Here is a 22062-nt window from a genome sequence, read left to right as displayed (position 1 = left end):
GAGAAATAGGTGCCTGAGGTTCCTAATTTTCCACAGTATCTTTTTCTTTTCTCATCCTCTGATTCCTTTTATTTAATTTAGCCCCCTTCTTTCTTTCTCACAGAGGATCATTTTTGGGGATGGAAATTTCTATAACATTCTTATTGACTCTATTTGTTCTCTAGACCCTTAATCACTGTTGTCATTGGTTATACACATATGTGCACACATACACACTCATTCACACACCCCCACAGAATTTTGGGTACTAAAGCAATTAGGTGTCTTAGGAAAGGCTTTAGCTGCTGAGGTAGTGATGGTAGTAGCGTGGTAGAATCGTTCAAATGTGTGCAGTCCTCCTGCCAGACTGTGGAAAATGATATTTCTACTTTAAACCTACAAACGTGTTAATGTGGAGAAAAGTTGTCAATCTCTAAATTACATTTTCATTACAGACACAAAGGAGATGATTCTCAGAAGTGGGTGTTTGGAACTGATGGTTGTATTTATTCTAAGGTAAGAACTATAAACCACAACTTTATTTCAAATTTTTTTCTTTTTTTATATTCTTATAAAATGCACTGTCAGTTATTGAGAGCAAGAAATGCTTTTTCTGAACAAATGATTTCACTCTTTTTCTAGAAATTTAGAATTTAACTCAGTTTGACTTGACAGTTTCCTCTGAAGTTTTGCTTGACGTAAAACAAGTTTTCCAAAGTCAAATATAATTTTCTTCAATTCATGGCTGTGATACAACCTAGAATTTTGGGGCATCAATTTCCTTCTATTTTTAAAATAAATGTATTACTTAAAAAAATTGATCTATAATTGATGTATAACATTGTCTAAGTTCAAGGTGTACAATGCATTAATTTGTTCCATATATATTGAAATAAGATTACCCCATAGCTAACTCCAGACATACAGCACTGTGTAAGTTTAAGGTATAGAGCATACTGATTTGACTTATGTACATCATGAAATGATTACTGCAATAAGTTTAGTAAACATCCATCATCTCATACAGATACAGAAAAAAAGAACTTTTCCTTGTGATGAGAAATTTTAGGATCCATACTGTTAGCAAGTGTTATATATAGCAAGCAGTAGCATTAATTATATTCATCATGAAGTGAAAGTGAGGGTTGCTCAGTCATGTCTGACTCTTTGTGACCCCATGGACTAAAGTCCATGGAATTCCCCAGGCCAGAATACTGAAGAGGGTAGTCATTCCCTTCTCCAGGGGATCTTCCCAACCCAGGGATTGAACCCAGGTCTCCCTCATTGCAGTCAGATTCTTTATCAGCTAAGCCACCAGGGAAGCCCAAGAATACTGGTGTGGGTAGCCTATTCCTTCTCCAGAGAATCTTCCTGACCCAGGAATTGAACCAGGTTCTCCTGAGTTGCAGGTGGATTCTTTACCAGCTGAGCTACCAGGGAAGCCCTTATTTTGTGCATTAAATCCCTAGTACTTATTTATCTTATAACTGAAAGTTTATACCTTTGACCACTGAAAGTTTGTACCTCTCCCTACTCCTCGCTTCTGGTAACTGCAAGTCTGATCTTTTATTCTATGAGTTGTTTGTTTTTGAAGTGTAATTAACTATAACACTATGTTAGTTCCAGATGCACAACATAGTAATTTGATATTTCTATATATTACAAAATGATCACCACAATAAATCTAGTTACCATCCGTCGCTATACAAAGATATCATATTATTATTGATTGCATACCTCACACTGTACATTTCATTCCCATAACTTATTTTGTAATTGGAAATTTGTATCTCTTACTCTCCCTCACTTTACTTCACTCATCCTCCCCAACCCTCACTTCTGGCAATCACCTACTCTCTGTATCTGTGACTCTGTTTATGCTTTGTTATGCTGCTTTGGGCTTTCCTGGTGGCTCAGATGGTAAAGAATCCACCTGCAATGAGGGAGACCTGGGTTGAGAAGATCCCCTGGAGGAGGGCATGGAAACCCATTCCAGTGTTCTTGCCTGGAGAATCCCCATGGACAGAGGAGCCTGGTGGGCTACAGTCCATGGGGTCGAGAAGAGTCAGACATGACTGAACAAATAAGCACATACACACACACCCACACCCACACACATGCTTGTTCACTGGTTTTGTTTTATAGATAACACATATTAGTGATAATATGTGATATTTGTCTTTCTTTGTCTAAACTTTTTCACTTAGCATAATACCCTCAAGATTCATCCATGTTGTCACAAATGGCAGAATTTCCTTCTTTTTAATGGCTGAGTAATATTCCATTATATACATATACATATATATGTGTATAAATATATATATGCCTGGCAAAATAAAATACTGTTTTAGAAGTCAGGAGAGTGGATATAGCTGAAGAATGTTAGGTGCTGAAAGGGGCTATTAGAACGCTTAGGTGTGTTGCTGTCCCCTTTCTTGACCTGGTTGTTTGGTTAAATAGGTATTCACTATGTGCAAATGGATTGAATGTACACTTATGTACTATGTATCCTTCTGTATATGTACTGTATTTATAATTACAATGCTGTTCACCTGAAATTAATGTAATATTGTAAGTCAACTATGTTTCAATTTTTAAAAGTTTGCTTTAGTAAAATAAGATTCTCCTTGACTACTCAAGATTTCCTTCCTGGTACTGTGATTCCAAGTCTAGGTAGAATGTTAATCATCAAGATTTAAGAGAGGCAAAAATTAAACTAATCACATGGTATCTGTTAGTGTTTGCCTGAGAATTCCACCATCATGATTTCAGAAATGCCAAGAATCAAAACTGAAAATATATGGTATATTATTTTTACAATAGTACTATAAAAAGTACCATAAACTGGGTGGCTTAAAATAGCATAAAATTTTTTTTCTCATAGTTCTGGAGGCTAGAAGTCTGAAATCAAGCTGTTTGGCAACCCAGGTTGTCAAAAGATCCCTAGATCTTTTCTCTAGGGAAAGATCCTTCCTTGTCTCTTCCATCTTCGGGTAGTTCCAGACATTTCTTTATTTGTGGCAGCTTAACTTCAATCTCTGCCTCCATCTGTACATGGCCGTCTCCCTCCACGTCTGAGTCTTCACATGGTATTGAATTCTGTGTGTGTCCATGTTCAAATTTCTCTCTTCTAATAAAGACACGAGTCATTTTAGATTAGCACCCATACCAATGACCTAATATTAATTTGATTTCATCTGTCACAGTTAGAGGTGCCAAGGGTTAGGACTTCAACATACTTCCATACTTTTTGCAAGAGACATAATTCAACCTATAACTCATGGCTTGGTAGTTATCACTTTATTTCCTCACAGTGCCAAATCCACAGTTCATTGCCTGGCACCTGCCTTGGGCAGCTTCACAGCAGAGTATTACCAGTGGGCCCCTTCTTGTGAGTGGTTTCCTTGAGCATATTCCTTGTGAGTGGCTTTGTAGTGCGGTGTTAGCAGTTAGGTACCTCCCTGTAGAGATGGCTTCCTCTGGTGCTCCAAAGGCGTATTAACAGTGAATCCTGCTATGCGCTGCCTCAGCGACCACTTCATCATCTAGTGAGCTACAGCTGTGCCCTCAGTGGGGTCTGGATCTCAGCCTTGGGTCAGGTATCTTCCTTGGGCATTCTGTCTAAGGCCTAGGAGTACTGGGCTCTCTATTTCTGCTATTCATATATTCTTTAGTGTTCTCTTGAACTTCTCAGCTCTCATCACTTCATGGCAAATAGAAGCGGAAAAAGTGGAACAGTGACAGATTTTATTTTCTTGGGCTCCAAAATCACTGCAAACAGTGACTGCAGCCATGCAATTCAAAGGCGCTTGCTCCTGGGAAGAAAAGCTATAACAAACCTAGACAGTGTATTAAAAAGCAGAGATGAAAACTGGTCAACCACTTGTAAAAGAATGAAACTAGAACACTTTCTAACACCATACACAAAAATAAACTCAAAATGGATTAACGATCTAAATGTAAGACCAGAAACTATAAAACTCCTAGAGGAGAACATAGGCAAAACACTCTCTGACATAAATCACAGCAAGATCCTCTATGACCCACCTCCCAGAATATTGGAAATAAAAGCAAAAATAAACAAATGGGACCTAATGAAACTGAAAAGCTTTTGCACAACAAAGGAAACTATAAGCAAGGTGAAAAGACAGCCCTCAGATTGGGAGAAAATAATACCAAACGAAGAAACAGACAAAGGATTAATCTCAAAAATATACAAGCAACTCCTGCAGCTCAATTCCAGAAAAATAAATGACCCAATCAAAAAATGGCCAAAGAACTAAACAGACATTTCTCCAGAGAAGACATACAGATGGCTACCAAACACATGAAAAGATGCTCAATATCACTCATTATCAGAGAAATGCAAATCAAAACCACAATGAGGTACCATTACACGCCAGTCAGGATGGCTGCTATCCAAAAGTCTACAAGCAATAAATGCTGGAGAGGGTGTGGAGAAAAGGGAACCCTCTTACACTGTTGGTGGGAATGCAAACTAGTACAGCTGCTATGGAGAACAGTGTGGAGATTTCTTAAAAAACTAGAAACAGAACTGCCATATGACCCAGCAATCCCACTTCTGGGCATACACACTGAGGAAACCAGATCTGAAAGAGACACGTGCACCCCAATGTTCATCACAGCACTGTTTATAATAGCCAGGACATGGAAGCAACCTAGATGCCCATCAGCAGATGAATGGATAAGGAAGCTGTGGGACATATACACAATGGAATATTACTCAGCCATTAAAAAGAATTCATTTGAATCAGTTCTAATGAGATGGATGAAACTGGAGCCCATTATACAGAGTGAAGTAAGCCAGAAAGATAAAGACCAATACAGTATACTGACGCATATATATGGAATTTAGAAAGATGGTAATGATAACCCTATATGCAAAACAGAAAAAGAGACACAGATGTACAGAACAGACTTTTGGACTCTGCGGGAGAAGGCGAGGGTGGGATGTTTTGAGAGAACAGCATCGAAACATGTATACTATCACGGGTGAAACAGATCACCAGCCCAGGTTGGATGCATGAGACAAGTGCTCGGGGCTGGTGCACTGGGAAGACCCAGAGGAATCGGGTGGAGAGGGAGGTGGGAGGGGGGATCAGGATGGGGAACACATGTAAATCCATGGCTGATTCATGTCAATGTATGGCAAAAACCACTACAATATTGTAAAGTAATTAGCCTCCAACTAATAAAAATAAATGGGAAAAAAAAAAGCAGAGACATCACTTTGCCAACAAAGGTCCGTATAGTCAAAGCTATGGTTTTTCCAGTAGTCATGTACAAGTGTGAGAGTTTGACAATAAAGAAGGCTGAATGCTGAAAAATTGATGCCTTTGAACTGTGGTGCTGGGGAAGACTCTTGAGAGTCCCTTGGATTGCAAAAAGATCAAACCAATCAATCCTAAAGGAAATCAACCCTGAATAGGCATTGGAAGGAGTGATGATGAAGCTGAAGCTCAAATACTTTGGCCACCTGATACGAAGAGCTGACTTGTTGGAGAAGACCCTAATGCTGGGAAAGACTGAGGGCAGGAGGAGAAGGGGATGGCGGAGGATGAGATGCTTAGATAGCATCACCAACTTAATAGACATGAATTTGAGCAAACTCTGGGAGATAGTAGGACAGGGCAGCCTGACATGCTGCACTCCACGGGGTCTCAAAGAGTCAGAGAGGACTTAGTGACTGAACAACAAAACAAATTTCCTGCCACTCTAGTCCTCTGTCACTAATAGCTTATATTAAATGTTCCTGTTCAAAATACTGTGTGCTTTCTGTCTCTGTGTTGGACCCTGACTAATAAATATAGTACCTTTCTTTCTCTAGTGTTCTAGAAATTGAGCTGTTATTCTTTTTTTTTTTTTTTTCCAGTGGGTTTTGTCATACATTGATATGAATCAGCCATGGATTTACATGTATTCCCAATCCCGATCCCCCCTCCCACCTCCCTCTCCACCCGATTCCTCTGGGTCTTCCCAGTGCACCAGGCCGGAGCACTTGTCTCGTGCATCCCACCTGGGCTGGTGATCTGTTTCACCATAGATAGTATACATGCTGTTCTTTTGAAATATCCCACCCTCACATTCTCCCACAAAGTTCAAAAGTCTGTTCTGTACATCTGTGTCTCTTTTTCTGTTCTGCATATAGGGTTATCGTTATCACCTTTCTAAATTCCATATACATGTGTCAGTATGCTGTAATGTTCTTTATCTTTCTGGCTTACTTCACTCTGTATAAGGGGCTCCAGCTTCATCCATCTCATTAGGACTGGTTCAAATGAATTCTTTTTAATGGCTGAGTAATATTCCATGGTGTATATGTACCACAGCTTCCTTATCCATTCATCTGCTGATGGGCATCTAGGTTGCTTCCATGTCCTGGCTATTATAAACAGTGCTGCGATGAACATTGGGGTGCACGTGTCTCTTTCAGATCTGGTTTCCTCAGTGTGTATGCCCAGAAGTGGGATTGCTGGGTCATATGGCAGTTCTATTTCCAGTTTTTTAAGAAATCTCCACACTGTTTTCCATAGCGGCTGTACTAGTTTGCATTCCCACCAACAGTGTAAGAGGGTTCCCTTTTCTCCACACCCTCTCCAGCATTTATTGCTTGTAGACTTTTGGATAGCAGCCATCCTGACTGGCGTGTAATGGTACCTCATTGTGGTTTTGGTTTGCATTTCTCTAATAATGAGTGATGTTGAGCATCTTTTCATGTGTTTGTTAGCCATCTGTATGTCTTCTCTGGAGAAATGTCTGTTTAGTTCTTTGGCCCATTTTTTGATTGGGTCATTTATTTTTCTGGAATTGAGCTGCAGGAGTTGCTTGTATATTTTTGAGATTAATCCTTTGTCTGTTTCTTCATTTGCTATTATTTTCTCCCAATCTGAGGGCTGTCTTTTCACCTTACTTATAGTTTCCTTTGTAGTGCAAAAGCTTTTAAGTTTCATTAGGTCCCATTTGTTTAGTTTTGCTTTTATTTCCAATATTCTGGGAGGTGGGTCATAGAGGATCTTGCTGTGATTTATGTCGGAGAGTGTTTTGCCTATGTTCTCCTCTAGGAGTTTTATAGTTTCTGGTCTTACATTTAGATCTTTAATCCATTTTGAGTTTATTTTTGTGTATGGTGTTAGAAAGTGTTCTAGTTTCATTCTTTTACAAGTGGTTGACCAGTTTTCCCAGCACCACTTGTTAAAGAGGTTGTCTTTTTTCCATTGTATATCCTTGCCTCCTTTGTCAAAGATAAGGTGTCCATAGGTTCGTGGATTTATCTCTGGGCTTTCTATTCTGTTCCATTGATCTATATTTCTGTCTTTGTGCCAGTACCATACTGTCTTGATGACTGTGGCTTTGTAGTAGAGTCTGAAGTCAGGCAGGTTGATTCCTCCAGCTCAGAGCTAACACCTATCTTACTCAAACTCTTCCAGAAAATTGCAGAAGAAGGTAAGCTTCCAAACTCATTCTATGAGGCCACCATCACCCTAATTCCAAAACCAGACAAAGATGCCACAAAAAAAGAAAACTACAGGCCAATATCACTGATGAACATAGATGCAAAAATCCTTAACAAAATTCTAGCAAACAGAATCCAACAACATATTAAAAAAATCATACACCATGACCAAGTGGGCTTTATCCCAGGAATGCAAGGATTCTTTAATATCTGCAAATCAATCAATGTAATACACCACATTAACAAATTGAAAGATAAAAACCATATGATTATCTCAATAGATGCAGAGAAAGCCTTTGACAAAATTCAACACTCATTTATGATTAAAACTCTCCAAAAAGCAGGAATAGAAGGAACATACCTCAACATAATAAAAGCTATATATGACAAACCCACAGCAAGCATCACCCTCAATGGTGAAAAATTGAAGGCATTTCCCCTGAAATCAGGAACAAGACAAGGGTGCCCACTCTCACCACTACTATTCAACATAGTGTTGGAAGTTCTGGCCACAGCAATCAGAGCAGAAAAAGAAGTAAAAGGAATCCAGATAGGAAAAGAAGAAGTAAAACTCTCACTGTTTGCAGATGACATGATCCTCTACATAGAAAACCCTAAAGACTCTACCAGAAAATTACTAGAGCTAATCAATGAATATAGTAAAGTTGCAGGATATAAAATTAACACACAGAAATCCCTTGCATTCCTATATACTAACAATGAAAAAACAGACAGAGAAATTAAGGAAACAATACCATTCACCATTGCAACAAAAAGAATAAAATACTTAGGAGTATATCTACCTAAAGAAACAAAGGACCTATACATAGAAAACTATAAAACACTGATGAAAGAAATCAAAGAGGACACAAACAGACGGAGAAACATACCGTGTTCATGGATTGGAAGAATTAATATTGTCAAAATGGCTATTCTACCCAAAGCAGTCTATAGATTCAATGCAATCCCTATCAAGCTACCAACGGTATTTTTCACAGAACTAGACCAAAGAATTTCACAATTTGTATGGAAATACAAAAAACCTTGAGCTGTTATTCTGTGGCAACTTATATCACTTTTGTAGTTTGAAGTGTTTTATAGAATTTAGGTTGAAAAATTACCATAACAGCATTTCCCTGACTGCCTATTTGTTGTTGGCACACTGGGTAAAATCTCAACCACATTCTCTAATTCAGCCAGGACTATAGAGTTTTAGTTTTGTTCCTAAGCAGGAATTTTGATGTAGTCATCAAATGTCAAAGCATTTTAGTAATTACTACCTTTAACTTCATTCTCAGATTCATCCCAGCTGTCTTCTTATCTTGTTTCTGACTGCATTATATTACTCACTCAGAAAGAGGTTCTAGATTGTTGGAAAGGAAGTCACATAAAGACCAGAGCTTGTATGTCTTTGTTTAAAAAAAAAAGTGGAATTTTGAGACTTTGCCAAAATATCCCTCCAGCTCCTTGGCCTGTACATGCATATGAGGACCTTGTTCTGATGCACATCTGAATAGAGCTGACTCCTATTGCCTAGGAACATAGTTCTATCCCATATAAGTATTGCCCTTCCCACCAACAGATGGAAAAGTAAGACCAAGGTTTAAATGTGTGCTTTTCTCTCACAATTCAGGTACCGAAAACACCCACTTCTACTCTGCTGTCCTTTTTACCCCTCCTTTTCTTGCAACTTATTATTTTCTGACTTTTCACAACACTTCTATTGATAGCTAGCAAATAACTCATACTTTTGTGTTTGAAACAAATTATTTTAAAGCGAATTTTGATTCTAAAATTTTAATGTGCCATTCACAAAACTAATTGCTTATTTTTAAAAATTATAGTTATTCTAGATTCATAGAGCAAAGCTGTTTATTAATGAGGCATTTCATTCTTTTAGAGTTTTAGAAATTTTGATTGGATCTAAATTTAGTCATATCTAAAACTATATCCATCTAGTTAATCTGGAATGGAGGATAATTTGATAATTATCTGCAGCTGGATCACAAATGGAACTCATGCCATTCATTAAGGCAGAATTACTGCATTAGGCTATTAATAACTAATCTTGGCTCCAGTACTTCTTTGCAGTGTGGCCTTAGGCAAGTCATTTAACCTTTCCAAGCTTCAGAGTATTTGTCTGCAAAATACAGCTATTAATACTAGTATTTTGAGTATATGGCATAGATTCTGGTCTATCGATAGATACTGGCTTATCAATTCTGGCTAAATGATCATTTGTAACTATTAGTGATAGTAATAATGAACAAATTTAAATACAGTATTGCATTTTATTATGTTGTGCTTACCTGGATAATTTTTTCTTTTCATTATTTTTAAAGTTAACCATCTCTCTATTCATTTGCAAAAAGATAAATTACTTTTTTATACAAGTCACCAGTTTCAGCTAAATTAAAGATTTCAACTTAAACATGGAGCCATAAAACATCTAGAAGAAAGCTTGCATTAAAATATCTAACCCAGAGTAGTGGTGCATAGACATCTTTATGTACATGCAAAAAAGGATAGAATCCATAAAAGAAAAGACTAACAGCTTTGAATACATAAAAAATTTAAAACCTCCTAAATCTAAAGTGCATTAGCAAAAGTGAACAGGAAAATATGACAAGTAGGGAAAAATCTTCACAATATAAATATTAGAGAATGAGATAATACATTTAATATATAATAAACTTGATACAGCACTGTTCAGTCTCTAAGTCATGTCTGACACTTTCTGACCCCATGGACTGCAGCACATCAGGCTTCTCTGTCCTTCACCATCTCCGAGAGTTTGCCGAAATTCATGTCCATTGAATTAGTGATGCCATCTGACCATCTCATCACTCCCTTCTATTGCCTCAATCTTTCCCAGAATTGGAGTCTTTTCCCATGAGTCAGCTCTTCATAACAGGGGGCCAAAGTATTTGGAGCTTCAGCTTCAACATCAGTTCTTCCAAAGAATATTTAGGGTTGGTTTCTTTTAGGATTGACTGGTTTGATCTCCTTGTAGTCCAAAGAAATCTCGAGTCTTCTCTAGCACCATAATTTGAAAGCATCAATTTTTTGGTGCTCAGCCTTCTTTCAGGTCCAACTCTCACATAAGTACATGACTACTGGAAAAACCATAGCTTTCACTATATGGGCCTTTACAGGCAATGTGGTATCTCTGCTTTTTTAATATGATGTCTAGGTTTGTCATAGCCTTCCTTCTAAGAACCAGAATCTTTTAATCTCATGTCTATAGTCACTGTCTGCAGTGATTTTGGAACCCAAGAAAACAATATCTGTCACTATTTCCACTTTTTCCACTTCTATTTGCCATGAGGTGATATTACAATAGAAAAGGATAAGTACTTCAATAGAAAAATAAGCAAAGGACATGAAAAGGAAGTATATGACAAAAGAAAAATTAAAAGAGTCAAGCCAAATAAAGTAGATCAGCTTCACTAGAAATTAAATGTAACCAATGAGATAGTCTTTTTTCCCTGTTAATTAATGAGGAGACATAAAGCTAGTAATAGCCTATTTTGATAAAGATGTGAGAAGACAAGCATATTCATTCCTTTTTTTGTATTTGGGTTTTTAAAAATTTTATTTTATTGGTATTATCTATTGCTGTGTAACAAATTACCCCCAAACATAGTAATTTAAAACAACAAACATTTATTACCTCCCAGTTTCTGTGGGGTAATCTGGGAATTGTTTAATTGGGTAGTTCTAACTCAGAGTCTGTCTCATGAAGCTTAAGTCAAGGTGTCAATGGAGGTTGCAATCATTTGACAGTTGACTAGGCTGGAAAATCTGCCTCTTAGCATGCTTACATTTGTCCAGAGGCTTCAGTTCCTTGGCACATGGGTTTTACTGTAGTCCTGTACAAGCATTAGCTAGTGATCCAAGAGAGGAAGAGAGCAAAATGGAAGCTCTGCTGTTTGCCATAATCTAGTCTCAGACATAACCTAACACCACTTCTGCCATCTTCTTTGGTCACATAGACTTATTCTTATATAATGTGGGAGGGGACTACACAAGGGTCTGAATATTAGAAGGCAGGGAACATGGGGGGCCATGTAGGAGACCAGTACATTATTTATAAGGAGCTATTTGGCAATATTTATCAAAATCTGTAAAAGAATACATGTTCTTTGGACTTAGTAATTCTACACTTACAGCAGAGTTTGTACAACTCCACACAGACAGAGTTTGTAATGTTTTCGTGTTAGCTTAGTGATTCAAAGGACTTTCCAGGTGGCACTAGTGGTAAAAGAAGCTGCCTGTCAGTGCAGGAGACCTAAGCGAATCCAGTTCGATCCCTGGGTCTGGAAGATCCCCTGGAGAAGTGCATGGCAACCCACTTCAGTATTCTTGCCTGGAGAATGCTATGGTCAGAGGATCCTTGGCAGGCTATGGTCCATGGGGTCACAAAGAGTCGGACATGACTGAAGTGAATTTAGCACAGTGATTCAAAATCTTTTTCCAAGATTTTATCTGATTAGTATACACCACAAAGACACTATTTTAAATTGGGCCTTTAAAAATGTATTTTGTAATAAAAGCACAAATGCACATGATAACAAATTAATATTTGAAAAAAATATGCTAATGAGAAATAGTCTCTTCCTCTCAAATGCATATTTAAAATTTTGATAGTCACTTATTGATTAATAAAAATTTCTATTTACTCTATTTTTAATTCATATTGTTTTTACCTTTCTTCCTGACTTTTTCTGAACCCCTCCCTCTTTTTTATCTGCTTATTCTTGAGATATACTCTGTATTTCTATTTTTAATTGAATCTCTTACATTAAAAATAGCTTTATTGAAATATAATTAACATACCACAGAATTGAACTGTGCTGTTCAATATTTTTCAGTATATACATAGGGTTTTGGTTTCATTACCACAGCCTAATTTAGAGCATTCATATTTAGTTATAGATTTTGTAACAAAGTGCAAAGTTATTTAATATCTCTTTTTCTAGAATAATATAAGGACCTTAGTGCTCTTTAATTATCTAGTGAATGCTTCCTCGTATTTTTTGTTAAAACTTGAGTGCCACAGTTTAAAAAAGAAGTTTATATAATACTTTAGGCAGTGTATCTAAGCTTTATGAAGTAGTAAACAAGCTGGAGGAACAAGTTGCTTTACCCTCCCTATTTTGGCTTCCTCATCTTTATAATTTGAGCAGTAGTCACACCTTTCAAAGGGTTGTTTCAAGGATTAAAATGTAAATATGTTATTATGTGGTAAATTACTTTGGTATACTGGTAGACTTCAAGTATGTGCCTTGATAGGCTATCCTTGACTTCATGGAACAGAAAATGTGCAGATTACAGTCTATTTAATCCATTTAAAACACCAGGTACAATGTATGGAAAAAGAGATGGGCTAGGTTAACATACATAAAGTACAGGTGGGTTGAAGGGCCACATTACCTGAATCTCTGATATAGATGCATCCTCTCTCAGTATGGCATCACCCTTCCTTGCTGTTGATGTGGTTAGCGGGACCAGAGTTGAAACTGGGCCTAACAGATGAAATATACGTGAGACACTGACGCACACTTGATCCAGGAGACAGCTGGTGGCAGGTACACTTGGCCAATAGCTGTGCTCCCCAGGTGGCCTGTGGGCAGCTGTGGATTTTATCCAGCAGAGGATCCAAAATGAGAGTCAGCAATGGGTGGCCAGTTAAAGATGTCACGATTGTGTGTCTCATGCTTAATTTACATCTAGTATACAGTAAATATATGTTGTTTTGCTTGTTATTTAGTAAATCATGACTATTTCTATTTTGTCTTTCTACCCTTTTCTATCTATGTTCATAGACATGCTCTAATTACTTTCTGTCTGACACGTCTCAGGTTACTAACTTACTTATCTAGGCTTCCTGTGGCTAATGAAGCTCATTCATCCTATTTGTTTTATTGTCTTCCAGAGCAGAATTGAATAGTCCCCCCAAATAGAGCTACTGAAAATTACATGTACATAGTATGTTTACCTTTTATGTAGAAATAACTCAGTAAATGTTAGCCATTATTATCAGTATATAGGATGGCTTTAGTGTTTAGCAGCCGAGTTAAACTTGATCAGATCTAACGACAAATTAGAAATCTTCGTATGAAAGTTATTTGTCTTGATTTTGATCTGAAATTGACCATAAAGTACAAAACTTATTAGCCAGATTTTTTTCCTATTAATCTAATTTATCCTCTCATCATTCCAGTTGTATAGATTTTTGGCTGTTGCTTACAAGGCTGGTAGTACTGTTTTGTTTTGTTTTTTCCCTTCCCCACAGGCTTATCCTCAGTTTGTTCTGACCTACCTAGAGGAGCTAAATGTACAAGTAGATGTGACCCAGACAGAGTATCACCTTCACCACGGTGCCTGGACCACAGCTCATCAGGAGCATGGCAGCAGCTTTGCAGAAGAGGTCAGTGTAGTGAGCCAGAGGCAAGACAGAGCCAGATCTCTGAAAGATATTTTGAAAAGAGGAAAAATGTTTGGGTTGTTTTCAGGAGGAAAGAATGAATTCCTGAATTAGTGTTATTGATATTGAAAATCATATCCATTACATAAACATCTATTGATATACTTATATTCATGTAAACATCTATGTGTATATTTATATAAGCATTCTTTTTGTTAAATAAATGGTGACACACTAGCTTTTCTTAGGACTGCCTTCTTTTGTTCTGGCCACATACCGAAGGTTTATGTGCTGGACGAAGACGGCTGAAGGAAGCATGAAATGTGCACTGTTAAATTTTTTGGCGTATATAGTTTAGACATTTCCACTCAGTGAAAATTAGCTGCATAATTCCTATATTTCATTTATTAGGTTCTACAAAAAAGTGCCACTATCCCTGATTTGAAGCAGCTGCCAGAGCCTTCAGACACCCACTTAATGCCAGAAGGTTCTCTTGGGGAGACAGGGCAGCTGACAGTGGCCCTGGTAAAGAAACTGGAAGAGAAACATCCTAAGGCTTCTGCTCAGAGGTAGGGCACTGACAGAATGGAGCTTTATTGCTCAATGACATTCGATGTTTTCCTTCAGTTTCATGTAAGATTGATTTCTTGAAGATTATTGAAATATCTCAAAAGCCCTTTGGCTCTCAAGCACGTTGTTTTCGGGTCACATTTGATGAGGAGAGGTGACATTTATGTGTATTTCATTGAAGACTGATGTATGGTATTGTCTATTAATATAAGTATACTTAGAAGGGTTACTGTCCTGGGATATCACCGAAATATTCTGAAATAACATAATTAGTATAAGGCAGTGCAGAGCATATATATCCAATTGTGAAAATATCGAAAGGTCTTAAAGAAGAGCACACTCATAGACCATCCTTTCTGTGTTCCACAAGAAGATGATTGGGTTAGACCTAGGGCTAAGTGCATGACAGATGGTCTTAAGTAGTGATAATTTAACAAATTGATATAATTCTATCACTAGAATCAAACTAACATCAATTATTTTGCTAACTGATTGAAAAGCATCCTTGATTGGAAAATGGATACTATTTCTTTGGTCTGCTTCATTTAATTGGAAAACTAAAATTTATTATTATTATTTTTCTAGGGCTTGGTGTTGTCAAGCACAAAATGACTTTATAAACTGCAATTTCAATAGACACTTGTTTGAAATTAACTATTGATTGAAGTACTCTTAAAGGAGTAATACAGTTCTTATACTCAGTAAAGTTCAAGATAATGCCTAAGTTTAAATATTCTAATAGTACATAGAAATGTCAATTGTATAAAAAAGATTTTAATTTCTTTGTTACAAAGTTTTTTCATTTTTATTGAGACATAGTTGGCACATATTAATAACACTGTGGAAGTTTAAAGTGTGCAATGTAGCTTTATTTCAATTAAAAGCTATCTTATATTCTTAAATTATGTATTCCTGCCTCAGTGTTCAATAGGAGGGAAATATTTTTTTCTTGATAAAAATTGCCCCTTCACTTTATTTTCTCTAAAGTATTTATCCCTCAAATCCTTTGATTTTGTTGTTTCAAGTAAGAGAGGGTGCAAACAAAACAACAAGCTTAGTATCTTGCTGTTTTATAGTATGGGGTGTCCTGAGTCTATATGAAAACCTGTGTTCCAGGACCTCCTCCCCCGGTGTTTGCTTTCCAGTTGTACATAAAGTTCTCAACTCTCTGATGCTCCCTGACACAATCACAAGGCTTCAGCTACATATCCGGGCCACTTTCTATCTGGGTCACCAGGATATAAGTCCCTTGGGAATAGTCTTTGAAGTTTTCATGTAAAACACCGGAGACCTGAGGAATTAAAATACTGTTCCATGAGGTCGTTATTGGTCTGTCTCTGTAGGTTCACTCAGCAGCCATTTTTACTCTCCTCTTCTTGAGGTAGTGCTGGGGGTTCATCATTATCCCGGGTTCTATCCAAGGAGGCACAGTTTCCTCCTGCCCTCAGATTTCCAAAACCTGTATGCGTTTTTTGTGTTTGTCTCATGCTGGCCCTCATGGGTCACTGTGCAGGAACCAAAGTGCTAATTCACCTACTTCCCTATAGCTTCCCCAACCTGGATTTTTCTTTTTTTTTTTTTTTTTTGAGGGCTTGGGGCTTTGGGTAGTTTGGGGGTTTTTCTAATGTTTTCTGTTGTGTCTTCCCTGAAGCAGTGTAGTCTGATTATGAAACTTAGGAGAAAAGTATACAGTACTGTATTAGGTAATGTGAGACAAATAAACAACAAAGCTGTTAATCACAGTTAATTTACCACAGCACTTGTTTGAGCTGTTAGAATAAAATGAGATGACTTTAAATTTCAGGAATGTAGTAAGTACTCAATAGGTAGAGTTGTGAAAATGTTCTGAAAACAAATAGGGATAGAAAAGAATTTTTAATGAAATTTGTACTTAGATGTGTGATTTTTTAGTCAATAGAAATTGACTGGTAAATATATTTTGGATTTTATTTAATAAGAAATTTCCTAGGGCCATTTTCTTAGTGAGGGTTCCTCAGGGTTTGTGTCTCAGGATACAGCGACTTTTCCAGCCTTTTTTTTTTTTTTTTTTTTTTAAAGCCACAAGGATTTATGTGTATTCTTTTCTCCACCCCCACAGTCTACCACAATAGGTGTAATTTCTGTTTCTCTCCTCTTTCTGTTCCTTAACAAAGTTATTTTGAATAAAGAGTTAATACTTAAAGCAATTACTTTCCTCCCATTTTGGAAGGAGTTGTTGGGCAAAATTAGAACATGGTATTGAACTTGGCCTATTGACTGCTTTGAATCTTAGGTTGTCTTGTTAGGTTTGCATATTTTCCAAATATAAGAGAATCAGTGCATTATATTATCACAGCTTTAAAAAAGGCATCACATTGTTTTGTTCTTTTTAATGATGATTTTATGAAATAACATCACTGCAAAAAATAAAGAAATAATGTGAAATGATACGAGTTGTGGAAATTGGGAAAAAATAGAATACTAGGGAAAACATTAATGAGAAAATAGTCTGAAAGAAGTATATATAATTGAAAAGAATAAAATGATGTAAATGTGTGAACTTCCTTAGAAGTAGCCAAGGAAGGAGAGAATCAGAAGTAGCCAAATTTAGGGAAAGACAGAGAAGTAGGTAGTTACTAGCAGGTAATATATGAAAAGGGAAGATAGCATTTGATAGTTAATAACATATACTGATTTTGCTTAAGTGCTTTGTGTGCCATATTTTCCAGTAACCTATGAGGAATTATTACCAAACCAAACTTGGGTTCACTTGCCTGGATGCAGTAAAGCCCACCTGCTGACAGTGGGTCGTGGCAAAGCAAAAAGAAAGAAAAGAAAGAAAGTGAAGTCACTCAGTCATGTCTGACTCTCTGTGACCCTATGGACTGTAGCCTACCAGGCTCCTTCATCTATGGGATTTTCCAGGCAAGAATACTTGAATGGGTTGCCATTTCCTTCTCCAGGAGATCTTCCCAACCCAGGGACTGAACCCGGGTCTCCCACATTGTAGGTAGACGCTTTACCGTCTGAGCCACCAGGGAAGTTGTGGCAAAGCAAAGTGCAGTATTAATGCAGGGCACCGAGCAGGGAGTCCAAGACAGCTAATGCTCAAACCCTCTGATAGGTTTCAGGAAAGCATAGTTAAAGGCCAGGTGAGGGAGAGGAATTGCAAATATGTGATCAGTTTGCACACAGTTCTTTGATTTGGTTGATAGTGAAGTAACAGGGTGGTGTCATATTTTGGATTCTCTGGCTCCGGTAGGTCTGGGAACTACCTCCTCGTGGTCATCAGGAAATTAATACCTTCCGCTTGGTGGGGGTTTAATATCTACAAAATAAGTAAGGAAATGTGTTCCAGATACTATTATCTAGGTACTTCAGAGAACTGAAACAGAGGATATGGAGGGGAAGAGTCTATCACAGGAAGACCCCATAGGGTCCAGCTCCATTACAGTATGTAAAACAGAGGTATTAATCTCTGTTTTACTGATAAGGAAATTTAGGTGTAGAGAGAATAAGTTATTTGGCTGAGGCTTCCAGCTGTTAATGGCAATTTAAGGCAGGTCTATTCACACCTTAAGTGTTCCTCTTAGCCTCTGTGCTGTTCTGCCTGACCATTCATGTTCTTATCTTAATGATTATTCCACATTTTTAGCCTTTCAAGTGGGGCCTATTATTTTGACTGGATATCTTAGAAAGGAATCTTTAAATAAGGTGGAATAGTTAATGCAATGATAAAAGATATATCAATGTATACCGCTCTCAGTGAAGACTAAATAAAAGGTAGAAAATATTAAGGGAGACTGTAAACCCCTGATTTCATAGATTTACTGATTTAGAGGCTTGAACTTGAATGGATTTGAGATTTTAAAAATCCTCTTCCTATTAATATAACTATAACTTGTCATGATTAACCAAGGTATTTCACACCTTGAGTGGTGGTTCAGTTCAGTTTTGTATATACTAAATTTGGTGACATGTAAGAGCTGTCATTTGTTGAATACTTAGCATATGCCAAATTCTATTCTAAGTACTTGTTTATTCTTGTAACAATGTGATAGACTGATCTACTTATTGTCATAATAACCTGATGGTGGAGGCACTCTTATTATCCATAAAGATGTAGCCACTATGGCTCAGAGAGGTTTCAGGATATGTCCAGTCATACAGCTAGTTAATGGGAGAGATGGGATTTGAACCCATATCCACTTGGATCTATAGACAGTGTTCTTAGCCACTGTTTTATTCCTCATTCCTAGTAACTTTTATTGTATTAATTTCATAACAGAATAGAATGTCTTCATATGAGTAGCCATATTGTCATTGCTAAAATTTTATGTGTATTACATCATAAAAGATTTAATTAAACTATTGCCGTTTTGATTGGTATATTATTTTGAATTATAATATTAAAAAATCTACAACAATCATTACAAACCAGGTCATCTACAGAATCATTTTATTTAATTTACATTTTAAACACTTATAGAAAGCAACTAATTTTTTATCTTTTTTTTGAATGTGAAAAAATTATTTTTTCCATTGAAGAGAAAGGAAAATCTTCTACTGTGTTATGCCTTTCATGTAAGATTCTTAGTACATAATAGGTTATATTTTTTTGTTTGCTTGAAAACATTTTGCTTTCTCTGTTAGTGAGATACAGAAATGTGGCTCTCTTCTTGGGTAAAGTAAGTTGTGTGTACATTTAAGTCTAAGTTTAATCCAAAGTAAAAATAAATGCCATATTCTGGCATCTTTGAGTGTGTGGAATGTGTTTGTTTACCTTAGTTTATCCAGTGGAGCCCGTTCCCCTTATTTAAATTGAATAGGGGGTGGGGAAGGACTGGGACAGCCGACAAAGCACACTGACCCAGCTTGTCACCCAGTGACCTGTGAGAAGGAAATAATGAACTGTGAGTAGCTGTCATCTTAACTGCTTCTGACAGTTTGCCTTTGGGCACATCTGTGTTAGTTGCATTGGAAAGGCCTTTGTTCTTTTCCCACTAGTGACTTTGTGGAGCGCTGAGGGGTTTGCTAGCTACTGTACTCCTAACCAGCCCCTGCCTTCCCAGGGAAGCAAGCAGCTGCCACAGATCACACTGACATTTCTCTTCATGACTCAACTTGGCATGTACTTCATTCTTTCCAAAGAGAACAGATATTTAAAAGTTCTTTTTTTTTTAATTTAAAATGTACTTTAATGTCTCATGAGTTTTCCTTCTACTAAAAAAGCAAGTAATAAAATACATTTATTGTTTTCATAGTTTTCTGTAGAAAAAGTAAAGAAAATAGATAACCTACCAGATGGGCAGGTGACCTGAAGGAAAGATATCAAAACATTAACAGTTGTTAATTATTGGGTTTAAAATTTTTGTATATTGTTTATTTTTTAAATTTTAATGATTGAATATTATATTTGCAAAAGGACAAAAATCAGCATATGTTATGAAAAGCATTTTTCATATAAGTGCTTTATTAGTAGGAGGATTTAGACGAGAATAGGTAAGGATATGCTATATTTGGTGCAGATATTCCACTTCTACTTTCAAGATATTTCTATCTAATAATGTAAACTTTAAAATATTGTAATATTTACATTTTAAATTAGTCTACTGCATAAAATTATTATAATCATTAGGAGAGGTAATTCGATAAGAAACATGTGCTTCTGTCCCAGGGTTTCCTCAAGTTATCACTACTATTTCAATCATAACGAAGGCAGAACATCCTGAATAATGTGTATTATACCCTAAGAGCATTGTTTAAATTAAAATCAAAGCTTCATTTATAAAATGTAATTCCTGAATCAGTTTTAAAGTCTTATTTACATTTTTACAATTGCTATAAAATCCATCCTTCTACTGTAATTAAGTCTGTCTGCAATCAGCATGGAAGAAACCCTGAGCATTTATACTTACTCTTCCAATAGAATATAAATCCAAAATATACTGCATTGGTCAACTTTTGTAAGGTTTTTTATCCCTTGATATTTATAGAGTAGAAGAAATGAAGCTTGAAAGTACTGACTTGCTTGTTCCCACATTCAAGTTTTTTCTCTCTTGGTAACAGGTTACAGATGCACTAGCTAGCAGAACTATTATAGTCTTCTGATTTTTAGAGAAAGGTAAATTAGTAGTAATGAGAAATTCTTTAAGCAAAAAAATAATGATCATGTCTATATAATTATAATTTGTAGAAAAATTAGAAATTGAAAGACATTGATTTTCTTGAGTAGTCAGTAGCATATGATTTATTACTTTATTAAATCATTTATGTAGTTTTGCATATAGTTGATGGTAATCTATAACCATCTTATTTGATTAGAACATTCTCATTTTGTTTACCACACATCAACACAATTTTTGTAGAGACAGTGAATACGCCGATCAGTTTTGATAATAACAAACTCTGTCTTTTTAAGGAACGGGGACTGTTTAAATTGCTACACTCAAATTCTTATTTCTAGAATGCTTACCAATAAAAGCAAATGTAAATATAGTAATTGGCTGTGATATTCACTAAATCCAATTAAGCTTCCCAGGAAATAAATCTCATCTTAGGTTATATTACAGTTGCTCACTGTTGAAATGATCGATTTTAAGCATTAGCTTTTAACTCTTTTATACTATATAAGAGCATGCATTTAAGAACCTGAAATTATTGTGTTCCAGAGATGCAGAGATATGCTTATAAATTTTTTTTAATTAGATGAGTTAATATCCTGATTTTGGCTGATATTATTACCAGTTTGCATTTTGGTATATTTAAAAATTAAGTCCCACATGTTCTCTGTGAACTAAAATAAAATGAACACATAATCTAATTGCACCTGCTTTTTTGAAACAAAGTCAAAATCAAGCATTCCAAAGGATTAGGTTTATATCCATAAATGTGTATTAATTCAGAAATTATAAAGGCTTCCAAATAAGCATTTTATGATTAATTTTTGTTCAACTTACTGCAATGAGGTACCCAAACCTTCAATTATGCTGCTTAATTTACATTTTAAAAACTGTTCTACTTATCTTTCTGTTTTATTCAATAATGTCCATAAAGCTATTCAAGGTATGAGTGGGAAACCCTACCCGTACAATCTTCAAACTTGTATCCCCAAAACTAGAATGTCTATCTTGCATTATCATAGTGAAAGTAGTAGGTAACGAAGTTCTAAAATTGGGTAATGTGGGGAGAAGACCAATGGTAGATGTATTATTAGGTTATAATATATGGAATTGTATGAGAACAGAATTCAAGCCATCAAAGTAACCCACAGGTTATCTTCCTGACTTGTCTGTCTCCTTCTCCCCTGTCCCCTTACAATCCATTCTCCACATAACGACCAGCAGGGTACAGTCATGTTAATAAGTCAGATCATGGGCGGCGTCCTCAGCTCCAAATATGCCAATGGTTTTTTATTTCCTTTAGAGTGAGAGCAAAGTCTTTTCTAGACTCTAAAAGGTCTTACTTACAAGGCCCATGGCATCTCCCTGACACCTTTCTCCCCTCCCTTCCTCCATTCTAGCCAGGCTGGTTCCTTTCACATTTGCCAAGTGTGAAGGAGGAGGAGTGCATGGAAACCCACTCCAGTATTCTTGCCTGGAGAATCCCATGGACAGAGGAGCCTGGAGGG

General features: G+C 36.5%; 1 protein-coding gene across 1 annotated transcript in view; it reads left to right on the top strand.

Moving 5' to 3' along the window:
* DCDC1 (doublecortin domain containing 1) overlaps positions 1 to 22062 on the top strand; it is a 455120-nt gene that overhangs the window by 265885 nt on the left and 167173 nt on the right. The window contains exons 17-19 of the mRNA XM_061149231.1: positions 435 to 495; positions 13752 to 13886; positions 14295 to 14452. Of these exons, the coding sequence (XP_061005214.1) occupies positions 435 to 495; positions 13752 to 13886; positions 14295 to 14452 (354 nt within the window). The remainder of the gene's footprint in view (positions 1 to 434; positions 496 to 13751; positions 13887 to 14294; positions 14453 to 22062) is intronic.

This window comes from Dama dama, chromosome 1 (genome assembly GCF_033118175.1).
Source record: "Dama dama isolate Ldn47 chromosome 1, ASM3311817v1, whole genome shotgun sequence".
Classification (NCBI taxonomy): Eukaryota; Metazoa; Chordata; class Mammalia; order Artiodactyla; family Cervidae; genus Dama; species Dama dama.
The sequence above is the reverse complement of the archived record's forward strand: the minus strand, read 5'-3'. Positions and strand labels throughout refer to the sequence as shown.